This window comes from Buteo buteo, chromosome 15 (genome assembly GCF_964188355.1).
Source record: "Buteo buteo chromosome 15, bButBut1.hap1.1, whole genome shotgun sequence".
Taxonomy (NCBI): Eukaryota; Metazoa; Chordata; class Aves; order Accipitriformes; family Accipitridae; genus Buteo; species Buteo buteo.
In genome coordinates this window covers 17,994,287-18,021,511 of record NC_134185.1, presented here as the reverse complement: position 1 = coordinate 18,021,511, position 27,225 = coordinate 17,994,287, and the positions used below count along the sequence as shown (strand labels likewise).

General features: G+C 34.9%; 1 protein-coding gene across 1 annotated transcript in view; it reads right to left on the bottom strand.

The window, feature by feature from the left end:
* GRIK2 (glutamate ionotropic receptor kainate type subunit 2) overlaps positions 1-27,225 on the bottom strand; it is a 415,252-nt gene that overhangs the window by 128,223 nt on the left and 259,804 nt on the right. Inside the window, exon 11 of the mRNA XM_075046677.1 lies at positions 17,747-17,970. Within this exon, the coding sequence (XP_074902778.1) occupies positions 17,747-17,970 (224 nt within the window). The remainder of the gene's footprint in view (positions 1-17,746; positions 17,971-27,225) is intronic.

Here is a 27,225-nt window from a genome sequence, read left to right as displayed (position 1 = left end):
ACTAGGGAAAACAGATCATGAAAGTTTCTACAAAAACATATTCTCTTTCTGACTAGTGTTAGTAGTAGCATTTCATATGAAGCTGGAAAAAAATATAAGGTTGAAAACTACAACAAAATTGAAAATTTCCCACCCACACACTACAGGGGAAGTTTCTTAATAACCTCCACAAATTGCTTTACACATGAAGCATTACCTCAGATGTACTTGCATTTCTAATCATTATAGCTTTATTACAAAGCATTCATTTTTTTGTTTTAGTCTGAGACAAGTTCCAGAGGTTAATTATCAATTTACAAATAAAAAAAGAATTAAATTCTCTTTTCTGTTTTAAATTTCTTAGTTTCAATTTGATTTAATGTTCCTTCCTTTTCTGCATTCTGAAAAAGGGTAAATAGGAAAATATGATTTATCTTCTCCACATAATTCTCTCTTCCTTCTAATTTCATCATTTCGCCTCATATGGTCTGTACCCCAATCTGAACAGTTTTACTGTTTTAAAAAGGATTTTTTTTATATATATAGTAAAATTTGCATTATCTTAGCCCAAACTAAAAATTAGTTGCATTTTTTATTGTAATAAAATTGCAAATATTTGAACTACAGTAGTTATCCTTCTGTCATGAAGCAACAAAAAAAATAGTATTACTGCATATAACAAAGATTTTTATTTTTAAAAAATGCCTATGCCTAAGAATAACTAGTAAACACTTCGACATCCTGAAACCATCATACACTGTCATTTCTAAAAAAATAAAATGCATCTATTATTTCCCAATTTCTAAATTGCTTTAATATAAAAAATAGATTGCAAACCACATTGTTTATGTCTGTCCAGAGAGGTATCTATTATCTCCATTTTATTTAAATTTTTCTTGAATTAAGAATGACTCATTAAGTAACCCTAAAATGATAAGAAAAACAATACATTTTTCCTAAGATTAATATATGATTATATAAAATGATTTGCCTCTCTCCTACTATATTCATTGATCTGCTCCTACAGGTAGACTGTCAAATCTACTGAAGTGTAATTTTGGCATGGATTCTTTTATATACCCCCCAAAACACACCTTCAAGAAGGTTTTAATAAATCCTAGAAACTGAAGTCCTGATCTGGAATTCAGAAGTTATTATCAATGAAAATCAGCAAATCTGTGTCTGCTGATAAAAGAATATTCAAAGAATATGCACAGTGTGCAGTTGCAAAACATTAGGAATATCTTAGTTCAATAGTTTAAAATAGCACATGTGGATATTCACCCCATGGTCTACCACACTATAAAAAAAATAGGAGACTTTCATGCTTCAGGAAAAAATTAATATACTTTACACAAGAAATAACAAAAATATGTAAGCTTTACTGATCAATATGTTTCACCTCATTTTGTCTGGAGAATATTAGTGCTTTTATTTCTGATGGTCTATAACCTAAAACCCCCTGTACTATTACTGCCACGTACTTCACCAGGTTTTGTAGTGTTCCTAAACTGAAACAGATTTTGGCAAGGGTGGGCTGAGTTCTCAGAAACTAGTTTACCAAAATACTTATCAAGCTGACACATCTTCAAAGGTCACATTTAGTCAGTCTTCCTATCTCAAGGAATCTCAACATCCTATGTAGAAGATAGGAGCTGCACAGGCATTGCGTTCGTCATTGAATTATTTTTTTAATAAAAACCCATACCAACCACTATATCTGTAAGATTATTTTTAAGTCTTAAACATTATGATATCATATCCCATATTTGTCTATATCTCCAAATATGTGTTATTAGGAAAAGTGGTCAGCAAGTGTTCGGCGTAGTTTAATACAACACTGTGTAACACTGTATTGGCTATTGCAAAGTTGCTTATACTGTTTATTGCTGTTGAAGTTTTAGAGATGAATGACTGGCATGTTTGCAATAATAACGGACACATAGCACTATTGCTTTGAAGATCTCACTATCTTGGCACAAACAAATATTTTACAATGGGTATTCTATATCTATAGATAAGACAGTAAATGAATAATATACAACAGTGGTATTCCATTCTACACCAGTAATATAAACTAATAAATTAATCAGTATTTCTCTTTAAAAGAATAAAACATCGTATAAGTAAGAAGGGTCCATGAAAAATTCAAATGTTTCCTCTTTTAAAAGTGAAGCACTTATCTGACTTCCTCAATACATTCAAGAGTTTGTCACAAGTTTGAAGGAAGGAGTACTACAGAGGCCCTCCTAAAGGCACATAATGAAGTGTGAAATCATATTTTGCAATACAAAAATATATTGTCTTCTTAAAAAAAGGTGGGGTGAGCTCATTCTAAGGTTGTACAAAAAATCTGGCATTTCTATTCAGTATTGCAACAGTCTTCTTGACAGCAGATTAGTTTAACATTGAGCATCACAGCAAAGGAGTTATCTAGTTTAGAGTGAGTAATCATTCATTGTTGCCCTTCACTGTACATTAAATGTCACCCATCAGAATGACAGGAATAAAAAAATTATTACACTAGAGTCACTACCTAATAGAATATTTGTTAATATAGGCACATTGGATGTGATATTTACATACAGAATAAACCATTAAAATATTTCCAAGAGTAACATAATGTTCTTTTAAGTATATAAAATTGTCAAAATAGAACATCCTTTAAGTAAAACCAGTAAATTACAAAATTTAATTATGGTAATATGGGGTCATGTGAGGTATTTATTCATAGTGAGTATTTCTTGCACTTATATGGTACTTATACTAAAAAGAAAAAGTTTTGTCATAACAAATTAAGACCTGGAGAATTGTTTTGTGGGTTTTTTTGGTTGGTTTTTTTTTTTTTCAAAGTAAGAATCAAATCCTTTTCTTTTTTACTATCTGTACATTAAGGACATCACCAAAAATCCACAGAGATATCAAATGGAATTCTTCACCAAGTAAATTTTTTCCTGAATAAATACAAGACCATGTGACAACCTCTTGCGCAATTCAACATGTTTTTTAAACATATTTTATTTTGGAAATGTTACTATTCTCATCAATTTAACCAGAGCAATTACTTGCTTAAAATTTAAGATAGCTTTGTAAAGCTTGATGAACTGAGATCTTCAATCTGATGTGAAATGAGTAAATAAATAGATACACTGACTTAAAAGAAAATCCATAGTTAGATTTATAAGGCACAAAAGGTTGCCTTTTGCTGGCCTGTGACTCCTAACAGTCTTCTGAAGGAATAGAATAGTTTTTGGATTTGTGACTTTAATACAGATTTACCAAAAATCACCCAAAAACTAAGTTGGTTCTTTTTTAAGTAGTCATAAATTAATTGTTTATGGATTTGTTTATATTATGGAAAAGAAAGAATTCTGTATTTAAAGTACTTGATTAAAGTCTTGTCAAAAATTTACTATAAATAGGAATCCAAACAATCTATGAGCTTCTATGGTTACATCTATATCAGTAAGTGAAGGGAAGGAAGGACGCAGGTTTCAGCAATGGCTTGCAATCATCCATCCATTTTACTAGCACATTCCCATTCACAGTTTTGGCCTATGCTACACTCAGATAATCCCCAGATGTGGTTCAGAGAGATGGGAAGTGCTGGTAAGCACTGTGGGTGGGATCACTGGGATGATGGAGCATTCAGTCATATGAAGAACAGGCCACGCCATGTCACTTGTCCTCTGGGTCAGAAAGCAAGCCCTGAACCCCAGCCCTTGAATAAGTATATACATAGTCTTTGGGACCCACTGTGCTACTATCAAAATTGATGAGAGCTTTCACATTGACTTCTACAGGAACATGATAGGACAATCATTTGTTGTCTTACTCAAGTTGACATTTGATTACAAAATGTTTTCTCCTTTCTGGTTATTCCATTACAATTCTCAACTGTACCAATAATTGTACAAATATTTCTGTTACTGCTAATGGAACACACAGGCTTTCTCCAGGAAAGACCATGGTTAAAGGAATTCAAATGCATGACTCATTTTAAGTTTGCAGGTAACTTCAAATGATCTACAAGGGTCTACTGGACTACCTTGAGGTCTGTGTGAGCACAGGGACACTGCTGAATTGCAGCTCCACATCCTGATGGTGGATAAATACTTGAAGATTTTCTTCTACTTCCATAATCTAGAAACCTTTCTTTCACCTTCAAACAAAAAACTGAAGCCTGGATATGAACCACCTATAAAACAATCAGCTGGATACTTACAAGCTACCAGTGCTTATTTCATTGATAGCACTGACAGTTGGGAACTCCAATCCTCGCACATTCACTACCCATGCGCCTCCTTCATGGCACTATCAATGAGCTGGAATTCACCCCTCCACCTCTCCAATTTGATAAAACCTTGTCAGGGTACTGAGTATATCAGGTCTTGCCTCAGCTCAGGATTTCTTCCAGACTATGTCTCCAAGAAATTGTGATTCTAGAAGTAGCATTCCAACAATGTAGGGACTAGATCTAAACTGCTTCTGGACATACGCAGTAACTCATTCTTTTCTACAGAAATAGACTATGGATACTCCTTTCTCTCTCTTTTTTTCTGAGGAAGGACAATTACACTAACCTTTTCCTTACCAAGGACCACTAACTTGACTTCATTCTGTATTTAAACCTGTAATTTGACTCAAATGTACTGCTTCTAGCACCACATGGCCTAGCTGAATCTAAAATATTATCTTCCCTCTGACCAGATTGCCAAAACAAGTGTTTGTGACTTAAAGAACATCAGACAAGATTCATCTGCCTAAACAACACCTCAGAATTTTCAGATTTCCCAACATATTCAAGATACTTTTAGGCTCTCGTACATGTGATACAGGACCTACAAGCAACTTGTGTGGTTCTGTAAAAGCAGTTAGTGCACGCTGCTGTCCCACGTATCTGCAAAGCTTTCCATCAAGTTTGAATACTTACAAACACATCACTTTCCAAACAAATTAATCTGAAATGTAACTGTTAAGATTTTCTTCTTTATTTGTTCCTCATATCCACTGCTCTTCCCCAACAGAAAGTCAAACCTGGAAGTGATTTTAATGTCATTACCATAGTTTAACCTGTGCAGTTATTCCACCAGTGCAATCTGAATCTCATCCAGACTTCATGTGAGAAAAGTCTCAAGGCCAAAATCGATACCTGCCTTTCAAAATCCTCCTCAAAATTCACTTGCTTTATAATGTAGACAATAAAGTGAAATGTGATCCTGCCTTGGTAGTTGATGAACTATGACTGCTGAACATGACTACTTAAGAAATGTACTCATTTTTCACTTCATTTTCTTCACACCTCATAGAAATTTTTATCCTATTTAACTATTTAAACTGTTTAACTTCTCCTTCTGAACAGTGATCTCTTTAAAGCAAGCATTTGGTATTTGTTATGTAACAACAAGTCATGACGCTGCTTGGTAATGCTCTCTGAAAGCCATCCTGTGTTACAAGAAAGCCCAATTAAGCTTTCCATACCACGCAGAAATCTCCGCTGCCTTCATCTATGGAGTCATTTACATTTGTGCACAGAGGCGCAACACCATCATCTTCCTTGGTTTTGACATTTGCTTTTGCACAGCCACAAATGACTATACAGCATGAAAGTTAGGATGATGAGGAAGGTGTTACGAACATTAACAATCTCCATCAACATTTAAGTTGGAGGCAGAATTGGGCTTCTAGCAGCAGCAGAACAGAAAGATACAAGGAGCCTCTGGTATCCATCTACCCTGTAACTTTATCTAATTACAGTTACATTTGAAGCAAGGTGAAAATTCCTTTCATTCCAGTAAATGAAGGGCACGTTGACCAGGATTTTGACATGACTAACTACTCACTCTCCTTCTAACAAGCCCCTTTATATGAAGGGGAGAGCAAGAGAGAGAAAGTAAGAGAGAGAAGTGTGTGGAGGATAAATACGACCAATTAAAAACCTTTTTCAGATATTTTTGCAACTTGACATTAATGCTGCCATGCTCTGTGAGCACAGCAAAGCAGTGCAATGTACAAAATTCTGCTAACTGCTTCCATTTTTCTTCTGGACAGGGCTCATTGGTTACATTGTGTCAGCCACAAAACCAGAGAATTTTCTAACCGGTGGAATTCTTTCACAGGAACTTCTCTGAACCTGCATCACACTATAAACTTTTCTAATTTTCACTCCAAAATATCTACCAAGAAAACATTTCTAATTTTCACTCTAAAATATCTACCAAGAAAATTGCTCCAGAACATGAACTAATTGCTGTAGCACCTGTTAGCTGAAAACTGTCTTATGCCACTGGTGATGGTGCTCTGGTACAGAAACACTGTATCTCTACTTCTACCAAACAAGTTAAGACCAAATAGGCATCCTATTCTGTGTAAAGCTAAAGCTATTTCTCATGGAAAAGGGCAAGAACTTCTTTAAAGATCTTGGAGAATGGAAAGAAACTGTATAACCTCCTTCTGCTATCTACCACCTCACTATTTGCCCCATGAAAACTTTTCCATGCAGCACTCCTGCTCCACACAGTTGAGGAAGGAAACGGAAATGGAAAGAGGCAGTAGCTCTGGGTGGTTTGTTGTCTTTAGTCTGGTGAAATTATATGAATGATCCCATTAAGCTGAAGTAACATTGCCTTCATGGTTCTCATAGCTGGAAGCCATCTGCTGTAAAGTCATTAGGTAAGTCCTAATTGTCAAGTGCAGGTACAACACACGTCTAATGGCCACACAAAACAAAACAAAACAAAACAATATAATGAGAATGAAGTGTCAGAACAGGCCTATTTAATAAAAATTACTTATATTTGAACTCTGACGTGCTATAAGAATGATTAATGATGAACATTTTGATATTTTAAAGGCTTACTATTTTCTAATAAAATCAATTATATTGCTTAGCTGATGTGAGGCTTTTAACTACGATGCTGAAAGTTTTCAATATTGTATAATTACTTCCCTGTAAGAATGATACCTTTGTTGCTAAAGACAGAACTTCTGATAATAGTATATAATAAAAACAAAAAGGTGCTTACCTTTGTTCTTAAGTCTGAAAATGCATGATTAGATTTACATTAAAGCAATTTCACCATCATTAGAATTAACACAGGGTGATTTCCACAGATAAAACAAATTCTTGGAGGACACACTACTGATTTAGTTTCAGCATCAAAAGCAATTACTATACTTCTTTTTTCAGACTGATTCCTGGTCAAGTCCTGTTGGTGCTTAAATGACTCCTACTGTAATGAGTTAGAGACTGGAGGCTTGCATAAGCCAGGTAAACTTCTGGCTAACAGCTAAATCAGAAATATAAGCAGGAGATGAAAAATTCTCATACTTCTGCCTACAGGAACTTGGGAACAATCTTACTTTTCTCCAGACATTGAATAACACTTAAAGTCAAGAAATATTCCCTATTTAGTTCCTTATTTCTTTTAAAGATATGTTCTGTTTTGAAGTATGATGTTTAAACACAATCCAAGTCTAATATTTTTTCCTCCAAGAAAGAAATGCTCTATCTTTCAAAGAGGTAAGGTTCTGGTAAGTTTATTTTGGTTTGGGGTTTTATTTTTCTCTTTTGTTTTTCCTCTAATTTAGCTTTATTTATCAGTACAAAATGGATAATGATGATTGTGCATCAGAGGAATTTAGAAAATCTGGTTTTAGCTAAATTTGCAGAAACTAAATTATTTCCAGTTCTGAGCCAGAAACTGATACTTAATTCTAAAAAACCCCCTATATTCTAACAGACATTTTATGCTACGCCAAATAATTGGACATTTGACTATTCAGTTACAAACATCTAAAAGTAGCCTAAGATTGTATCTGTATTATTAACACTACACAACAATACAAAGTCTGTTTTAGAGAACAAAAGAGTAAAATCCATAAAATCCTTTCATCACTCAGGTCTTCCTATCCCTTCAAGCAATCCTGAAACCAATGAATTCAAAGGAGAACACTGAAGTACTATCCTACAGAAACTGCTCTTCCTCTGAACATCTGTAGCTAAGATTTTCCACAAAGTTAATAACCATCATAACATATTGGCTTTGCTTCCAATGGTTTATGTCTTCCTCTTCATTTAGATGATATAAAGAAACTCACTGCATGTGGGTCCACATACTTAGCAAACAAATAATGCTCATTTTCTTATGTTTAGCTCATTTAGCATAAAAACTGCCTTTCAATCCTTACAGCCATTTTTTGCTCAATTTTATTATATATTTCTGGGCCCTCCAGAAGCAGGGTAAATAGAAATCATGACTGCTAATGCTCCATTTTCCTATCCTATCACTATAACCCCTACATTTTTCTTGAGGAAACCTTTCACTGTTAAGTCAAGCTGTTCCAAGCAGGATGCATGTGTGAAATTACTTCAATAAATGAAATCTCTCCTACATCAACTTTTCTGTTTTGATTTGGGGGGAGGGGGAGAAACCCAACAGCTCAGCTGCTGGTTGAATGCATTTTCCAATATATCAGGCAATCTGTAAATTCAGTCTCTGATGCTAATGGAAAAGGAGTCAATCAGTTAACTTGCACGTTTTGAAATTACCACTTGTATCCAAATATTAACAAAATTTTTTGACAGTACTGTGGTACCTTTTTGGATTCTTATTGACTTTATTTCCATTCCACTAGATTCTTGTGTTTTGTTCTTTAGGTTGGAGGACTACATGGTTTTGCACATCTCACAAGAAAACTGCTGCTGTGCATTATGGTGAGAGTTACAATTTCCTTCTCCCCACTAATACTATGCATGTCAGTAAAACACATGCAAAAGAACCAAAATAAAGCAAATAAGCCTCCTTCCCCCTACCTTCAAAAACATAAGAGACACTGGTCTCTCTCAAAAGCATCATTTTAGCTTGAAAACACTCAGATTCATCTGTAGAGGAACCCTTTTCTTTAGGCATGTTTAACATTATTCCATGCTATGATTTGCTAAATAAATATACAAAATGCCAAGTTTAGACTTGCATCTTCTTTTCTTTTCTTGTCACATATTGGGGAAAAAAACGTTTTGACAGAACAGAATGAAATGATCCAATATCAGAAAAGAATGTTCAGCACTTTTCCTGGAGACTTTCAACTTTTTTTTTAAGCAAACTACTTCATACAAGCAATCCAATATTCTTCTCATGTACTATCTGTGCTGGTAATTAGCAAGGGCTGTTAAAAATAAGGACGAACCACTGCATATGTTACCATGGCGTGAAGATCTTTCAAAACTAAATGAAACTGTTCCTCAGACTGTTTTTTACCTTTCTCAGCAAGGACTATTTGCTAATGGATGGTAACACAGTACCTAGAGACTAACAAATCACTGTCCATCGTAGATATGAAACATTATTTTGTGTGATGTTATAGAACTCTTACCAAAACAGTATCCAGATATTGATTCACCTATAGAAGCTATTTACCCAAGGTATTCAAACACACGAAATGAGGTAGATGAGATCTACTTTGCTTGTAGTTAATCCCAATTAGATAAAGACAAATACAAATTTCTTATGAGGAATGTCACCATTCTGACTGCTGAGATACTTTCAAAAGCAAATTCCATAGTATGTATAAGATCTTTAATTTGGTCATATAGTGGGCAAAATAACCACAGAAAACTGGGCATGTAAACTCAACTATGAATATATGAGCTAGGATTACATGTATATGAAAAGAAATGGTAATACACGTGGCATAATACCTTCCAGCATCTCACAGCTTGTTCTAGAGATGAAGTGAATGCAAGTGCAATTATTAAACTGTTGCAGGCAGTTAGAAATAATCTTTTAGATAAACACTGAATGGCATTCAGGCAGATGTCTAGCAATGAATGGTGTGAAACAGAATGAATCAAACAGAACAATTCTAGTCAGTCAAAACTGAAAGCAGAAGAAGGTCAGACATTAAACTCATTATTTCAGAAGCCATTCACCAGTGAAAACTTCAGAGACTTTACTAGTAAAGATGGGTTATCCAGCTGAATCCTAAGAGCTTTAACAAACAGCCTTTGGATCCTAAGAAACAAGGTACTGTGAAGATTCAGAAGGATATGTAAGATCCTGACATATTTGGGCAGTGAAATACTCAGTGTAACATGTAAATGAGAAACTGAAAACAAGTGAAATCATGGTATGAAAAATAACTCAACGTGAGTTTTGATACAGCTTTCCATAAATACCCCTCAGACTCTGTAAAAAGTTGTGTTACAATGTTGCATCAAAATGGAGAAGAAATATATGTTTATAAATATGTAACACCTATATGTAAACAAGGGTTAAAAAGTAAAGTCAGAATGAGTACAGACAGAATGAGCTGTCCACCTAGTTGGAGATAATAATCTACCTATAGCTATCTCAAATTTAATTCCTGTCTTTGCATGCAGGTGCTTACGTAAATGAGAATGAAGAGATTTAATTGCTGGTAGTAAGAGACACCAAGTTCCTTAAGGATGAACAGACTTATGATTCAGTTCAGACATCAAAATACCTAGGTTCTTGGGTAATTAGTGATGAATTGAAGAACCTTGTGATGGCTTTCAGAATAATGAGAAAAAAATTAACAGAAAGGATTTTTAGGCCATCTTCAATTTTACACAGCATAAGGATACTACCGCAGTCTTCATAAAAAAAAAAAAAAAAAAAGAAAAAAAGCCACTTTCTGATTAGGTTAATCTCCAATGTAACAAGAATTAACATAAAACATACTGATGGAGCAAGTGCTACAAACAGATGCATATTACAAGGTGTTTTCCTTATGGCAGAAATCACCAGATCTACTGCTTTGTTTCCTAAGAAGGCCACACACACATCTTAACTCTGCAGAAAACAAAGTTTGGCTAGAACTCCACACCAAAAAAATAAAATAAAATATCAATTTCTTGACAGAAGAATCCACAATTGACCAGGTGTGTTGAAGCAAGCATATTTTTCTTCTTCAAAGTGCATATGGAGATTTAGTCAATGAGGAGTAGTATATCTTCTGTTGGACTGCTATGGCAGGTGAGTTATGAGTTCTTCAGCCATCCTCAGTTAAAATATTTCAGTTTTGCTGGCTGTAGTTTCTTCTTATGTTTGATGCATGGTAAGTAGTATCTGGGATGTCAGACTGATCTACCACCAATATAGCAAGGCTTTAGAGTACTGTTTTTCCCCTTGAAATCTAACGAGGTTATTTACGTTAAAAAGAATAAAAGATGAGATTTTTTCTCTTACTGTAATCTCTAACAGTATTCTAATAGGGGCTATTATGTAGATGCTGTGCTGGTATGTAGACTTGGAAACCTCTTGATACTCTTGTCTCTCCTTGAACAGCTGAAGGAGATTGAGAGCATCTGGAAGTGATTCAAGAGAATCCTGAGGGGTTAGGATGAGGAGACCATACTGAGTTGTTTATTTATATATTAGAGATTCTATAAACTGACACTGAACCCAGATAAATCTCTTGTGGAGGAGGTCAGAGAGATCAAAGCGCCTTCTAAGTGTCAAGATGCAAAGTCAGAAATTGCTGCTTAACTCATTGTTATACATGTCTGTCTTTTAGCCATATATCCTCATCCGCAACATTTAGTCTTCATAGCACTGATTGCGATCTGTATCATAACTTCTCAAAATAATTACACAACTTAGATGATGACTATAAGAAAGCACTGTAATTCCAGAATGTTTTGCATTTCTGATATAGAAAAAAGATGGAACATAAGACCTGTGTGCTCACCACAGAAAATTAAACTTAAATACCATTAAAGATTACACAGATTTATGGTAATATTAATGGCATACAGCACAGTAAACACCCATTCTGTTTAATCAATTTAAAGCTGTCATCCACATTTTGTGAAAAGTGATACTCAAAAACATCTGTGCATACTTGGAATACCATGTGCAAGTCTTCCTTACAATTTTTCCAGTGACTGCTGTTCAGGCAAGATGACTGTACAATTTCATTGCTATAACATATAGCAGGATAGACTAAGTGAAAAACATGTGCTTTATAATTTGCTCATGAGTGCAAAATATTAAGATGTAATTGAGGTATTTTCTTTATATTAACCTCAGTTATTGAAATTCTATTTAAATGAAGAAAATCTAAAATTAAAGTTTACCAGGTCTGATGTGAAGTACAAGAAATTTAGTTCAGAAAGTAAGCTTTTTAGAACATTCTCACATAATACTAGGATTTCTTGGTATAGCTACACAAACATATCAGTGAATCAAAAGCTAGAAAAGCCATTGAAGAGAGAGAAAAATTCTTGTCATGCAATCTGCCTGGTTCACTTGACAAAAAACCCCAGTGTTCCAGAGGCTGGCACAGTTGCTCTCTGCTCACAATAAAGATGATCTCTAGCGTTAACAAGGATTTGCTTTTCAACCAGAAAAATTATATGAAAAAAAGCAGACTATACTGAATCTTTTGGAAGCAATCAACTAAGGGTCATAAGCTGTAACTTGGTTTAACAGAAATAAAAATCTCTGACTTTGAAATAATTGTTATGGAACAGTTTTGGAAAGTGCTTAATTTTTGGCGTGCCTTTATCCTTGTCTATTTACACAGTATTTTATAGTCAAGTGACAATATCCTCACTTTCATTACAACTGAGGCAAAACTATGTTAAAACTGTGAGACAGTAAAAGAAGCAGATTTCAGGGTTGCCGTGTGGATTGCCCTATTGGATGATGAATCCATTCCTGAAAACACCTCATAATATGCTGTAGTTCTCTAGGGAGGCCTCAGGAGATAAAATTCTCATAGGAAGAATGCTTGTTAAGACTAAAGGGCAAATATGCTAACTTCCTACTTGAATAAATATCAACACAATAATTTAGTAACCAGAGCTCCAGAGTAACTGGAAGAGTAGTTGCCTCTCATTCTGCGATTAATTCCTTTCCATCGAGATAGATTTCAAGGAGTAGCTTGAAAATCAATCAGACAAGCTCAAGGACAGAAATCAGCTGATCGAGAAATATGAAATAAAAATGAAGACTGATGAAATGTAAAAGGATATGCATGCGCTCCAGAGAGAGATAATGCTCAGGCGTCTGTTCAAGTCTGAAGCAGCAGGCTATTCCTAAGCTTCTTCACAGAGAAAAGATTAAGATAAATGTGTGGAGACATTTTTAAAACTCTTGTCTTCTTTTATTATGCTTTATTTGAGCTGGTAAGAGAAAAATATAATTTGGTGATGAGGCAATGTTCATTGTGCTTTTATCACTGCTTACAAGGAAATGGAAAAACAGTTGATAGTAAATGCTTTGACAGCTGAAACCAGCACAAGGGCTTGACTTACGAGAAGTAGGACAGCATAATTCTGCTGAAGGGATGAAAAAGCAGGAAATCCTAACATACAGAATGTGGTACAAGTAGAGGTGAATCAAGCCCTTTGAAATGATAACCCATGATTCAGTATTAGCAATTAGGGCAGTGAGCACAGTTTAATGTATATTTACACAATATTCACTGATACTCCAGACAGCTCAATATAAGAAGCATAAGAGCTCATTAGTGGACTATTTTATCCAGGGTAGTTTATCTGCTTCACAGCTGATCCATAAAGGTGAAGCATCATGCTAAGGCAGGTGTTATCTCTTCCAGCTATGAAGACAGGTCACTTAAGAGTAAACTGCTTTATGACAGACAGACATGTTCACAGCAAACACAGATAAATACTTCAATGTGCAGGGAATCACTTGAAATCCAGTAAATTGGGTGGAAGATAATTGGATAAAAATATTTAAGGAGTTTAGCCTCCGATCTGTGTTTTCAGAAAAGATTCATGAACACATGGATGTTTAAAATCACACATAAGAGACTCTAAAAAATATAATAGTCATGAGGACAGCCAGCTGAAGATTAATTTTGAAAGTAATGAATCGGAAGACTTACGTAAATCAAACATATTTAGCATTTTTAAAAGTATGAAACTGATTTTTTTCATGTTACCTATGAAGAATGAAAGTATTCTCCAGTTATGAACACATCAGATTTTGCAGAGACCAAAAATAGGAAACAGCTGTTTCATATACACAGACTACTGGAAAAGAAGGGACAATATGTGTCTATGAAGCTGGCATACAACACTGTAAGAAATGAGCATGTTTCTTAGAAAAGAAACAATGGTTTGCATCAACAGACAGAAATGAAAAGGAATTCCACTAATTGAGACTTTTCGTCATACAGATCAGAAAATGTTGTGTACTCGACAGAACTCCAAAAAGGAGTTGGCACACCTTACTCCAGTCTTAGTTTTCCTTCTAATCATATGTAAACTGCGAATTTAACTGGGATTCTAAATCAAAGAAACAAGTAAAGGCAGAGGCATAACGGGCAGATACTGGAATTGGAATGTAACAAGACATTAGATCACACAAAACACTGCTAACAGTGACACAAAGACACTGCTAGCTAGCATCAGAAACAAATCTATTACTGTTGCCACAAGAGAAAGAAATGCTATATGACTTTCTCAGTTCACAGAAAAGTAATAGGCTTAGTGTCAAGCAGACTGGGTTTATCTATCAGTCATCAGCCTGTACGGCAAAGAAAGAAACTTTCAGAGACTGGCCACCGTAACTGCTTACATTCAACAGTCAGAGCAAACCAGATTAAGAGGTTTTCATATATATGGAGAAATCACAGCCTACTATAATTCCCCACAAAGAATAAAAATTAAAGAAAACACCATGTAAAATACAGGTATGTTCATCCTATCCACAATGCAAAATCTGTAGTGCCCACATAAATAGAGGACTCATCATTTTGGGAGGGACCACAAGAGGAAAATGACATAGATAAGCCTTCCAGCTAACAAATAAATCTCTCTCCTAGCTTTTTGTTTTGTTGAGTATGCAAAGATTTCAGCTCTTTATATGTGGTTCTCAAATTGGAAGGAAAATCGAACGTTCTATCATATAAATGAAAAGACTAATAAAGATTTATATTACATTTTTTCCCCATTTATGCCTAATATGTTATTCTATGAAAGTCTTTTCAGCAATTCTCTCTCAAAGACTCTTGAACCTTTTACTAATTTCTTCACCTTTCCCTAAATGCAACCATACCACTAATTAATGGGTGAAATCCAAGTACCACAGCAGAACTGTACTTTCCATTTTCAACGTACCAAGCTCTTACATTCCAACACTGTTTGGAAGACATAGTAAAACAATAAAATCACGAAACACTTGACACAAAAATGGAAGGTTTAAATCTAAAAATAAATATTCTACACTGAATACTCTGATGAGCTGTAATTACAAAACATCATATCATAAAAGACATAGTAAGTACTGCTCCAAACATAGATACACCTTATTATGAAACACATAGTAATTATTACGAAACACTGCTGGTTAAACATTCATTATGGAAGGATTGTTATGAAATAGAAATCTTCTTAATAAGACATTCCAGGTGGAACCTGTTAATTTAGTGGCATACAGTCCAACAGTTTCACGACACCAGGACTGAAAAATACATCATCAGCTGTGCGATACCTAACTTATAAACTGTACTGAAAATACATAGCCAGCACTATGCTGCAAAGTCCTCTTCACTACCACACTTCAGTTAGCAGCATCTCCCTTTACATGACATGTACATTTTGTGAATTATATTTGCAAAAGGCTGTTCTACTTTTGAATAATGTTCTTTTCTCTCTTTAGCATTCAGCAGGAGATTACATTTTTAACTTAGGCCTGTTTCCCTATATGAACTATAGTGTTAGAAAATGCTATCACATACTATTAAGTCATTCTCCATTAGGAATAAAATCTGTACATTGTCTTACATAATCCTAGATGTTTTATTTCTAAATGTGTTATTGATATTTGATTGTATAAGCTAAGAGGTATTGAAAATCTCTAGATCTGAAGGTTGATATAAACTTAGGTGTAAAAAAGGTATTTTATAAAACTCTATTAAAAAATGAAACTCCTCTGCTCAGTATAAAACGTATTTCATATTGCTTTACAATGAAGATAATGCTTCCAAGTACATAAGGAATTTATGGTGCTAGTCACAAAAACAGCAAGTGAAAAAAGTTCAGCAATACTGGTCTACTATGTGGCACTTCTGTTTAAAAATAAACATTCTTTCCAGTTCTGCTAGTGGCTGAATAGCTTAATAAAAGAAAGACTTCAAGAAAATGTATCTTTCCTACAAAATATGACGGGACACATTTTCAAAGCATAAGTAGGAACTCAGCCATACAACTCCTACTAACATTACTGGGAGCTGCCTGTCAAAAGCACTGTGCATCATGCTGAAAATGTCCTTCAGTGATAACAATAGAGTTAAAACTTTTGGACATATACATAAATATTTTACATGAGGTGTTTTACAAGATAACATTTGTGATTTATGCTCAACTGTTCTTTCAGAAGTAACTGTATCACAGGAACACCTCAGAAATGAGTTTACTTTCTGGTTATGTAGTCCACTAAAATCTACTGTTCTTTCACGAAACTTTCAACATAAGTCTGTCTCTTTAAAGTAGACTTTTAAAGAAGGTACAGAAGTGAAGTTATTCATTACAGAATATGTTTCAGTGTTATCTATATTACTTCAATAGCTCATGTACTTTATGTGCAGGTGATCTTGCTAAATTACTTTTAAACCAGTTTCTAAAAATATTGCCTCTCCCCTTAGTAAAGGAATGATACAACTTCTCCAAAATGAAGCAGATAGTATCAAAGAAAGATGACGAACCCTGATATCAACTACAGCACAACAGGAAAAGAAAAATATGAAGATTCTACTGTGTACTACAGAATGAAATCATAAAAATCTTGGGTCTGAAGTGAGATTGTATTATTAAGTCAAACATAAAAAAAATCTTAGTGAAGAGATAAAAGCTGATAATAGTTTATATGTATTTGATTAAAAAAATATATTTGAAAGTGACTACTAGGAGGAATCTGCAAAAGAGATTACATTTACACCCCTGGGAACCACTGATTTACTGCTCTGAATTTTTTTTAGCTGTCACAGCAAAAGTCAAAGTTACAACATGTAAGACTGTATTTCTGTGAGCATCCGGAGTCAATCTTAATTACTTAACAAGGAAAGGGTAAATATAATGGGAATTTTTGACAAAAGATGTTTTACTGCTTGTCTATGTTGAAGAAAACAGATTAAAAAGTGAGCCCTATATATCAAATTAATTTATAACTTAACAACTGTTTTGTTGAGTTCCTCAACTCCACAAGCTCAACTAAACATGCTTCCAAAAACATTCCTGTCTGGGACTTTAAATTATGTGAGGTATCTCAGGATTTTAGCAAGCACACAATTAAAAACAAAATATTGTTACCCTACTTCTAAGATACTAATCTACATAAAGTAACTTGTTTTGTAACAGGTAGAGGCCCAATTTGTACATCTAGGATTAACATGGGCAGCTAAGTACTCAATTTGAGATTAAGCACCATAGCATCAAATGAAATCAGGCTAACAAAATGTCAACCCCTGTCTTTCTAAACACAGAATAATAGGGAAAAGAAATTTCATGAACTTTCTAGTGTCTCTAAATTTGTAAATAAAAGGAGAAAGCTAGCTAGCATACTCAAGACTTAGTGACATAACAAACTGGAGACTTAGTATGGCAGTGGAGAAAATTAATAGTGAGAACCCTCATCATTAATTATTCTTCTGTACATCATGAAGTTAAAATATAAGAGTATGAAAGTAAGAAAATTTTTGTGACTTTTGACAATTATTAGGAAGAAAAAGATGGTAACAATTGCCAAAAAAATCACAAAAGTTGACATGTTACCTGGCTATGACAAAGAGCACACAACTGACACCCAAGTAAGCCAGCAGAATATACATCCAGATATCAGGGGAGAGAGGATTCAGGAAGGAGAAGACGCCCGGGTTTGTACCATTGGGCTTGCGGTACAAAATACTTATTCCAAGAGTCATAAAGGGCTTGGAAAAGTCGATGACCTTCTCTCGAACATAGGTAATTGCCAATGGTGCAACTGCAAGGTCAGCTTTCTGTTAACAGAAATACAAAAAGAGAAACAGGCCATAAGTCAGAAGAAACAGGTTTAGGTAGACAATCAGATTAGGCAAAACACAAACTTTACATGGAGGAGCTTTGTTCTTATACTAGGTAGGCTGAAATGTACAACTCTCTCCTCCCTACAAGTAAGGAAAAAGATTTATTCTATGTCCTGTTTGCTAAACTGACACAGTAGTATTTAGAGAAAATTAAAAGCACTATTACAGGGTTAGAAGTGAAGAAAAATATTGCACCTTGCAGAAAACATGAACATCCTTTATCACATCTTCTAAAACTTTTTAAAATGTACATATCAGCATAAGTCTTCTTTTTGTCACTCCTTCACTGTGCTCTTTAGAAGCTAACATATTTGTGAAGCAGATGTGAATATGCTTGTACAAGTGTAGGGAAAGTGCCAGGAAGCAGTTTTGCTTATTTTAGCATAAAAATATTGGTACAAAATGAAGAACATTTTAAAATCAGAAGTGCTACACCTGAAAGGTTGCTACAGGGATTAAGTTCTAACAAAGTATAACTGTCCTTAATAGTTTCCAGAAATCACTATGAAACTTGTAGGTAACTGACTATTAATTAATTGCAGTATTTAAGAAGAAATCATACAATACAATGTATTTTGTCAACTTACATTAAGTTTTAGTTATTATGGCAATAATTCATAGGAGATTAGTAAATGGTCTATACTATTTTTATTTAAAACTTAATGGAAATCATAGTGACAAGAAAACTACAGCATCTACTTTTTAATCTCTGTTAACAGCTCTTGAAAGACTACTGTTCATGTGTGTATGTGTATATGTGCACATATGAAAGAGGGAAGTTCAGAGCAAGAAATTATACAGTACAAGACTTGGCAAGCTGTAAACTAAGAAGTCCTTGAAACGATACATAAATACGGGTATGTAGTAACAGAAATGGTATAGCTACTGTGAAATACTGTAATCCAAGTAACATAGCTGCAAATAACACCATTTTCAGAATGCCTGTTCTAAACCAAGATCCAGAGATTTTATTCCCAATAAAACTGTACAAACTTATACTATTATATACTTTCTTTTCCTCAGTTGGTATTGTGCATACTGTGTAACACAAAATCCCACACAATGTTATAGCATTTCAGTGTTCCCTTTTTTTTGTTGTCTCACTTTCCACAAAGTTCTACTGTAGTCTATTGTTGTTATGAGCATTTATCATATCATTAGATCTACTCTAGTAAAGTACTTCTATGTTACAATGTGAAACTCTATTGGCACTGTTCATTTAACTTGGTAAGGGTTTACTTTTCAAAAACATGACATAAGTTTCATTTTCATTGGTATTCAGAACTTATAGGTATTAATCAGACTAGCGAGGCTTTATTTCACAGCAGCTGAGTTTTTATGGATTGCATATTACTGATGATATTCAAGCTGATGCAGAAAGAGAACAGTAAAGTAAGAAACCAAAACTAATTTGAATTAAAAGTTATAGGTCAACATGTAGAAGTTTGAGAAATGTAACAATTGAAGCTATTAGTTTGTGAGGCAACCAGCAGTCCTTACTCTGAGATTCTGAAGGCAACTCACTAGAGACTGTCAGAAGATCCAGCCGCCCAAAGATAGAGAAAATAGATCTTTTGGAAGGCTATTGGCAGTTGTGAATTTTAGTCTTAAAACATTGACAGATCCTTAATGACTAACAAATCATTTCTTTTAACAAATACTATAGGAAATCAAACCCTTGATCATTAGATGAAAACAAAACCATATACAAGTGAATATAGGTTGTAACTATCTGCAGTTGAGCAAAGCTCTAGGGAAGTTGCAGATGAAATTAGAAAAATAACCAAACAAGAAACAATGCATGTCTCATATGACAGAACCAGACAATCAGATATCACAACCTGGGAGGCAGAGATCCAAAATATAGGTCCGTATCTTGATATATCAAGATTTTCTTCAGAGCTTTAATAACTCCATTTCAATATTCTTGAACTAGTAAATCACCATAAGAACAAAAATTAAGCATCTCAACAAGAATAAAATCCAGAGTCTTTACTGACTGAAGAAACTAGCTGCTAGAATGAAAGACATAAAAATGTAGTATTGTCTCATGTAACTACTTTTGCTAATATATGTTATCTCCAAAATATTCAATTCTCCTGGCAATTACTTCATTCTGAAATGGCACTACTTGAAAGCACAAGAAATAAGGGGCCAAGTTTCAAGAAGTGCAGTACCAGGGTCTCCTACACTCTTCTACAACGAAGCAATACAACTAAGAGAATTCTCTTTAGTTAATTTATCAGGATGAATTGGAGAGGAATGGTGTACAATTAGGATTTTATCAATCTACATTTATCAACATTAACAAATGAGTACATACTAAAATGGCTTTCTGATAAATTCCATAATAAAGAATATTTATCTCACTTGGCAATGATGTACGAATCCATTTTTTAGAATGAATGTATATATAATTCTATTTTTTAAAGAAAAAAAATTTATTTATCTGAAAGCATTATCCTAAACAGCACTTATTCATGACTTTAGAGTATTTGGGATGAAGGCTTTTTTATGACAGCATCCAATGAGTGGTGAGGATAAGCTAGTCACTACAGAGAAAAATTCTGCACCAACTAAAGGTTAAAATAGCAATTAGAAACAAGTAAGTCTGACAAGGACATTCCAACGCAAGGTGTAGTCCTGAGCAAAATGCAAGAGTTGTACGACAACACAAATCTTAGCCATACCATGTGAGGAAGGAGCACACTGCAGACAATAATGCCAATGGTAGATGGCACAGACTGAAAAAAAAATATTCCTCACAGTAAATTCTTATTTTAATTATGTCAAGTGTGAGGAAATCACAATCCTGCATTCACTCCACCATTCAAAGATACAGCATGATAACTGGAGAATGGCACTCACATTCTGCATCCATCTTGACAGTTTTTCAAAGAGAGGTTCTGCAGAAAGGAAGAGAATATCCAGGACAAGAGGGAGGAAGAAACAGAATTTATCATACTCTACAGGACACTTTACAAAGTCAGATGAACCATTGACAGTTATGCCCACCATGCTTTCTCAAAGTACATCAGTTATTTTGAATGTTACTTTTAGCAGTACATTCTCAATAGTATTTGATCTTCCATCTTCACCCTCCATCTTAAAGGTTAATGATATTTTCTCCTTTCATACTAGCATATGCACTCCCAGTATGGTCTACTTTCTACATTACTGCAGAACTCTGTGAACAGGGATTGCCGGACCTTCCCTTCTTTTTGTGCCATATGAGGATTGCATGTACTCTCTTCACAGCTGTGTAAAGGTTTCCCCATCTTGCTGCCATGTGCAGTTGTAGGATGTTCACTCACCAACAAACAATTCAAGGTATACACAATTTATTTCTGCTACAGAAGCCCCTAAGGCATGCTAAAATCCTCCTCTTTTGCTTCTTCATTTACATTGTACTTCCTAGCAGCTTGTTGACTGACAATTTTACATAAAGGAACATCTGAAGAAAAAAAGGAGGACCTTTTTCTCAGTTGCACAGGGCTGAAATTTGGTACATAACCTCTAAGACAAGTTTTAAAATTATACTTAAGTCAATCTATGCATGCAGCTACAAAAAACTTCAGCAAGAAATCTACACATAAATGTTGAGTAGTGCATGGGCCATAGCATGTATAAGTTGGTATTTGCAGATATTGATATTTTGTATGTGAAAATTAACTCTATAACATATAACCTAGAAAAAATACCACATTAATTTGGGGTGAAATTGAATTTTGAAAGCATTGAATAACTTCTACTAATAATGTTGGGGAAACGAAAAACAAACACTGATTGAATTTTCTTTTGATGATCCTTTTCTGAAAAATTTTTGTCTCACCTATTTTATTCAAAGGAATTCAAAGGAGTTTAAATACAATCTAGACATAGCAACCACAAAATGGCTAATAGTTATTTTTAATTAGACTCTACAATTACAGAATATTCTGCTATAATAATGGAGTTCTTTAGCCTATGTTAATGGAGTCTTCTGGTAAGAATTTTGCTGCTAATATTTTCCATTGATTTAGTATCCATGTAATATTTACATTAAAAATGCAGGGGGAATCATACAATCTATATCTGTTCTCAGTTGTTTATACAGTCAATCCAATCAGACTGTGATTGTATAATATACATAGAAGTATACACATACACTGAAAATGCATTTTAGTAATTTTACTTCTATACAGGCAGGAATACACTTACTGCCCATAAATATTTTTTAAAATAGAGGGTGATAATTTTTTAAAAGGAAAAATTCATAAGGCTTCTTTTTAATCCACTATGTCAGCTCTTCAGCCTAAGACCCTAAGTCAATATGTAAACTTCTTCAGCCACCTCAAATTTTTGGGATTGTTAAACCGAGCGCTAAATTTCAGTTACATTCCCTGTGGAGAAAATGCATCCCTAAGCTAGACAGAGGAAGACAAATGCCCAGCTTCAATAATTTAAACCCATCTAACAGGCTTTTAATGCACAGAGAGCTTATGCATCACTCCTGTTCACAGAAGTGCATTTCCCTGCCACTGATTTGAAAAACTAAGATCTGTAGTTTGCCTTTAAGCTTGTGATCTATCCTAAACTGCCTTGCTCGTACTGCTACATTATAGAAAATTTTACACCCTGTGTCTCTATTTTAACTAGCCACTTACATTATTTTGATATAAATTGTTTTTCATGTTTTTCTACTACCTTTCATGGGATTGTAGGACAGTTCAGGTGGCAAGAGACATCAGGAGGTCGCTCGTTCAATCTCCTGTTCAAAGCAGGGTCATCAACATGATCAGACCAGGTTGTTCTGAGTTTTACCCAGGCAGTTTTGAAAAACTCCAAGGATGGAGACTACGTAACCTCTCTGGATAACCTGTTCCACTGCTTGTCTGTCCACATAGTGAAAAAGTTTCTACAGACAAGCAGTGGAGCAGGTTGTTTAGAGAGGTTATGCAATGTCCATCCTTGGAGGTTTTCAATTTATGCCAGGCACCACTGTGAAAAGCCCGGATGCATTTTCTTGATAACCTCCTCACAGGTCCTGGAAAGCTGCTACTAGAGGTTGCTACCTTTGCCAAGTAACATACCATAAAGTCCAAAACAAGTCCAGACTAGATAGTGAAGTTTAGATGTCATGCCTTCTTATTTGTGGGATCTTGACTTTTATAATTTAAGATTAATTGCTAACAATATCATATCTAGATGCAACTTTAGCAGTTGTTACTTCATTAACATAATAATTTAACATGATAAAGTAACATGATGACAGTTTCAATAGGTACTGGCTCAAGTTACACATGGGTTTCTAACTGCTGAGCTGCTTCTCAGTATTTAATGTTCAGCAACAAAAAGTTACTGAAAGATGGATGGTTTACTCAGATTCATTTTACTGACACTCAGTAGTATTTCATAGCTGTTTCATTTCTTTAGACATCTTTCTGTCAGCATGGCTAATACTCGTCTTGGCAAAGTCTTGAACAGCTGTGGTAACTAATGGTTGTGTTAGCTACAAGCCCTCAAGTCTTTAGAGGAGGGTCCTGATCTAGTAACCAACAAGATCATCTCCCTAGAGATCCAGATCTCCCCCCAGAAAAAACAAAACAAGGCAAACTGTTTTGCAGAGGATATTTGCCTGCTGTCCAATACTACAGAAACAACTTGCTACATGAATTCAACTACACAAAAACATTTGGAAACCTTCCGACAATGGCTTTTGAATAGGATTGAGCATATCTTTTGATCAACCTAGCAGTGTCTAGAACTGACTTTCGGTATTGTTTTCTGTTTGCTTCTTTGTTATTCTCTGAACCTTTAGTCAAGGAAAAATACTAGTACTAAAACCATCAGGAACTCTGTAATTAGTTAATTTACATTATCTCCTCTTATTCAAGGTTAGTAAACCTAGGAATTTTTCTAGTCCATTCTCATTTAGCTATGCCAGCATGGATTAGATTAAATAGGTGGATAGATGTAACATGAGTACCCATTCAAAACAGTCACAAAGTTTCTATTTGTTGATTTATAGGATGCTGTTCCACAGAAGTATTTTGAACCAACTTTTTTTTAATCAAGAGTTACAGAAATTGTATGTAAGAGGACTAGAGGCAGTGGACCATGAAACTACACTTAGCAGGAAGATGGATGACAATAAATTACAACAATAATAAAATCTCAGCCTTATTTCTTATCACTTCACTCCAGCAGAGTTTTCCACAAAGGACTCTTCTAATGGTTAGAAGGGCAAGATTCACATACCCAAAGAAAGGACAAAGTGCCAAAGACAGTATTTACAAAACAGTGTAGATATTGTGGCTCAGCGTTCAGGAAAGGGAGACTCTCCCCTTTAAAAAAAAAATAAAAATTATGAGAGTACTTAATTAAAATGTAACAGTTCTTCTTTACAGTCATCACACTCTTTTTTTCCAAAACTGTATTTCTGTACCAGACATGGTTTCTAAACATGAAAATTACTGGACACCATGCTCCAGCGCAGCTTCTTGAAATAAAATACAGAGGTAACATTGACTCCTTTTTTGTAGCTAGCATTTTTATCATTATACTTTCCAGATTTACTGCAACTTCCTGCAAGTATTTTTTTTCCAGTTGTTAACCAGCTCTGTCACCTAGATTTTCAGTTACTGCATTCAGGACAAAAAAATCCCACACTTTTTGATTTTGACATGAATTCTTTTCTCAGATATATGAGTTTTCATCAAATTGTTTCAGTGAATTCATTTCATCATGCAATCAAGTTTGACTTGTATCGTATTTTACTTGCTCCCCCTTTTCTGTATCACTTTGTCATTTGCAATTTCTTACAAGGGAATCAAAATGATTAATACTGGTTTTGCATATAATTTGGATGGGAGTAGATCACTGCAGGATATAATACCTCTTATTGATTAACAATTCTCAATTGACAACCTTTTGAAATCTATCATTTCATCAGCATAATTAATTAAGGGCATAAAACCCATTAATATGGACAAAATCAACCTCCTGTACACTCGTTCCCTCCAGCTGCATTTTGATGCAGCTATCAAAAGACTTTATTTTTAAAAGAATCCACACACTGATCAATGAATCATTAAATTCCAGTGCCTTAGGCTTTAATTAAAATTGATCATTATTATAAACAATAACAAAAAATGATCTTTTTAGAGAACTCCATCACATATGAAATAAAAACAGAAGTGTTTTTATATTGTGTATATTCTTAAAACATTATATATCATGCAATGGTTTACCTGTGCCATAATTATAAAGGAATGGCTAATACAGTACTTATTTTATTACCCAAAAATATTGTCACAAACCTAAGGAAGAAAAATGTTAGTAGTGTTGTTATGCACTAGATCCTAGCTTAGTTCTGTTCTGCCTAAGGTATATGTAAGCTAACTCATTTGAAAAACTCATTACATTTATTTAAATTCAATAAAGCTTATCGAAGCTCTATGCATCTTTTAAGTACTGAAGATACCAGGATTAACTATTAACAATCAGCTTTGATAAAAATAAAATGCAAATCTTAAGGATAAAATCTGTGGTGGTTGAGTTAAAATGTTTTTTATATTTATAAAGATGAAATCTATGAAACACTTAAAAATGTCATTACTGTTATAATGTATTCTTTGTATTATGTGAAGTTCTGCTTCATTCTGGAAGACAAGGATTAACAGAGGGGTACAAATACATAATGAGTAAGAACACACAATATAACAAGAAAAAGCATTGATCAGCATGACAGGCAGATGTAGACAAATTCCTAGCCTAACTACTGCCCAATTAGAAAGTGGACAGATATAACAACATTTATGGATGACACTAAACTAATTATTCAAAGTAGCAAGACTATAGAAGAATTGCTCCATGTCAACTTGCACAAAAAGATGTGGAGGACAGTAAATAAAATGAGCTCAGAACAAGAAACTGTCCAGGAATGCAGAGACAGAGTTAGGCTACCCAAAGCCCATCTGAGGCTGAACCTGGTGAGGAATGCCAAGGACAAGAAGGGCTACTACAAGTACATACGCAACAAAAGGAAGACTAGAAAAAATGTGGAACTGCTGCTGAATGGGGCAGGGAACATGGTGGTAAAGGACATGGAGAAGGCCAAGGTACTCAATGCATGCTTTACTTCAATCTTTACTGGTAAGAATACTGATCTTCAGAAATCCCAGGTCTCTGAGACTACAGGGCAAATCTGGAGCAAGGAAGACATAACCCTCAGTGGAGGAGGATCAGGTGAAGGAACATGTCAACAAACCACACATACACAAGTCCATGGGACCTGATGGGATGCACCCGTGAGTGCTGAGGGAGCTGGCTAATGTCAGCCAATCCCAATTATCTTTCAAAGGTTGCGGAGATCAGGAGAGATTTCTGAGGACTGAAATTAAAAAAATGTCACTCCCGTCTTCAAAACAGGCAATTCAGTGTCAAATTAATTCCTGGAAAAGTGAAAGTGATGGAGCAAATCCTGCAAGTCATATTAAGGACAAGAAGATAACTGAATGTTATCAGCATGGATTTATAAAGCGGTAATATTGTCTGACCAGTGTGATATCTTCCTACAGTGAAATGACTGGCTTTGGTGGGTGAGTAGAGAGCACTGAATGTTCTTTATTTTGACTTCAGCAAGGTTCTCAACACTGTCTTCCATAACAACCTCAGAGACAAACTGACAAAGTACAGACTAGATAGGTGGACGATGAGGTTAAATGAAAGCTGGCTGAGCTGTTGGACTGAAAGGGCAATGCGAAGTCCAGCTGGAGATCAGTCACTAGTGGTATACTCCAGGGGTCAACACCCACACTAATACTGTTTAACATATTCATTAATGAGATGGATGAGTGGACAGAGTGCACCTGCAGCAAATATCCACAGTGTACAAAACTGGGAGGTGTGGCTGGTAGACCAGAGCTGCTATTTAGAAGGACCTCAGCAGGCTGGAGAAACAGGCAGACTGGAACCTCATGAAGTTCAAATAAGGAAAACGCTAAATGCTGCACCTGGGAAGCATAAACCCAGGCACCAGTACACATGCTGGAAGGATGGTGAGCAGCTCGGCTGCATTAGGCAGAAGCATTGCCAGCAGGTTGAGTGAGGTGATCCTTGACCTCTACTCAGCACTGGTGAGGCACATCTGGAGTGATGGGTCCAGGTCTGGGCTCCCTGGTACAAAAGAGACAGGGACATACTGGA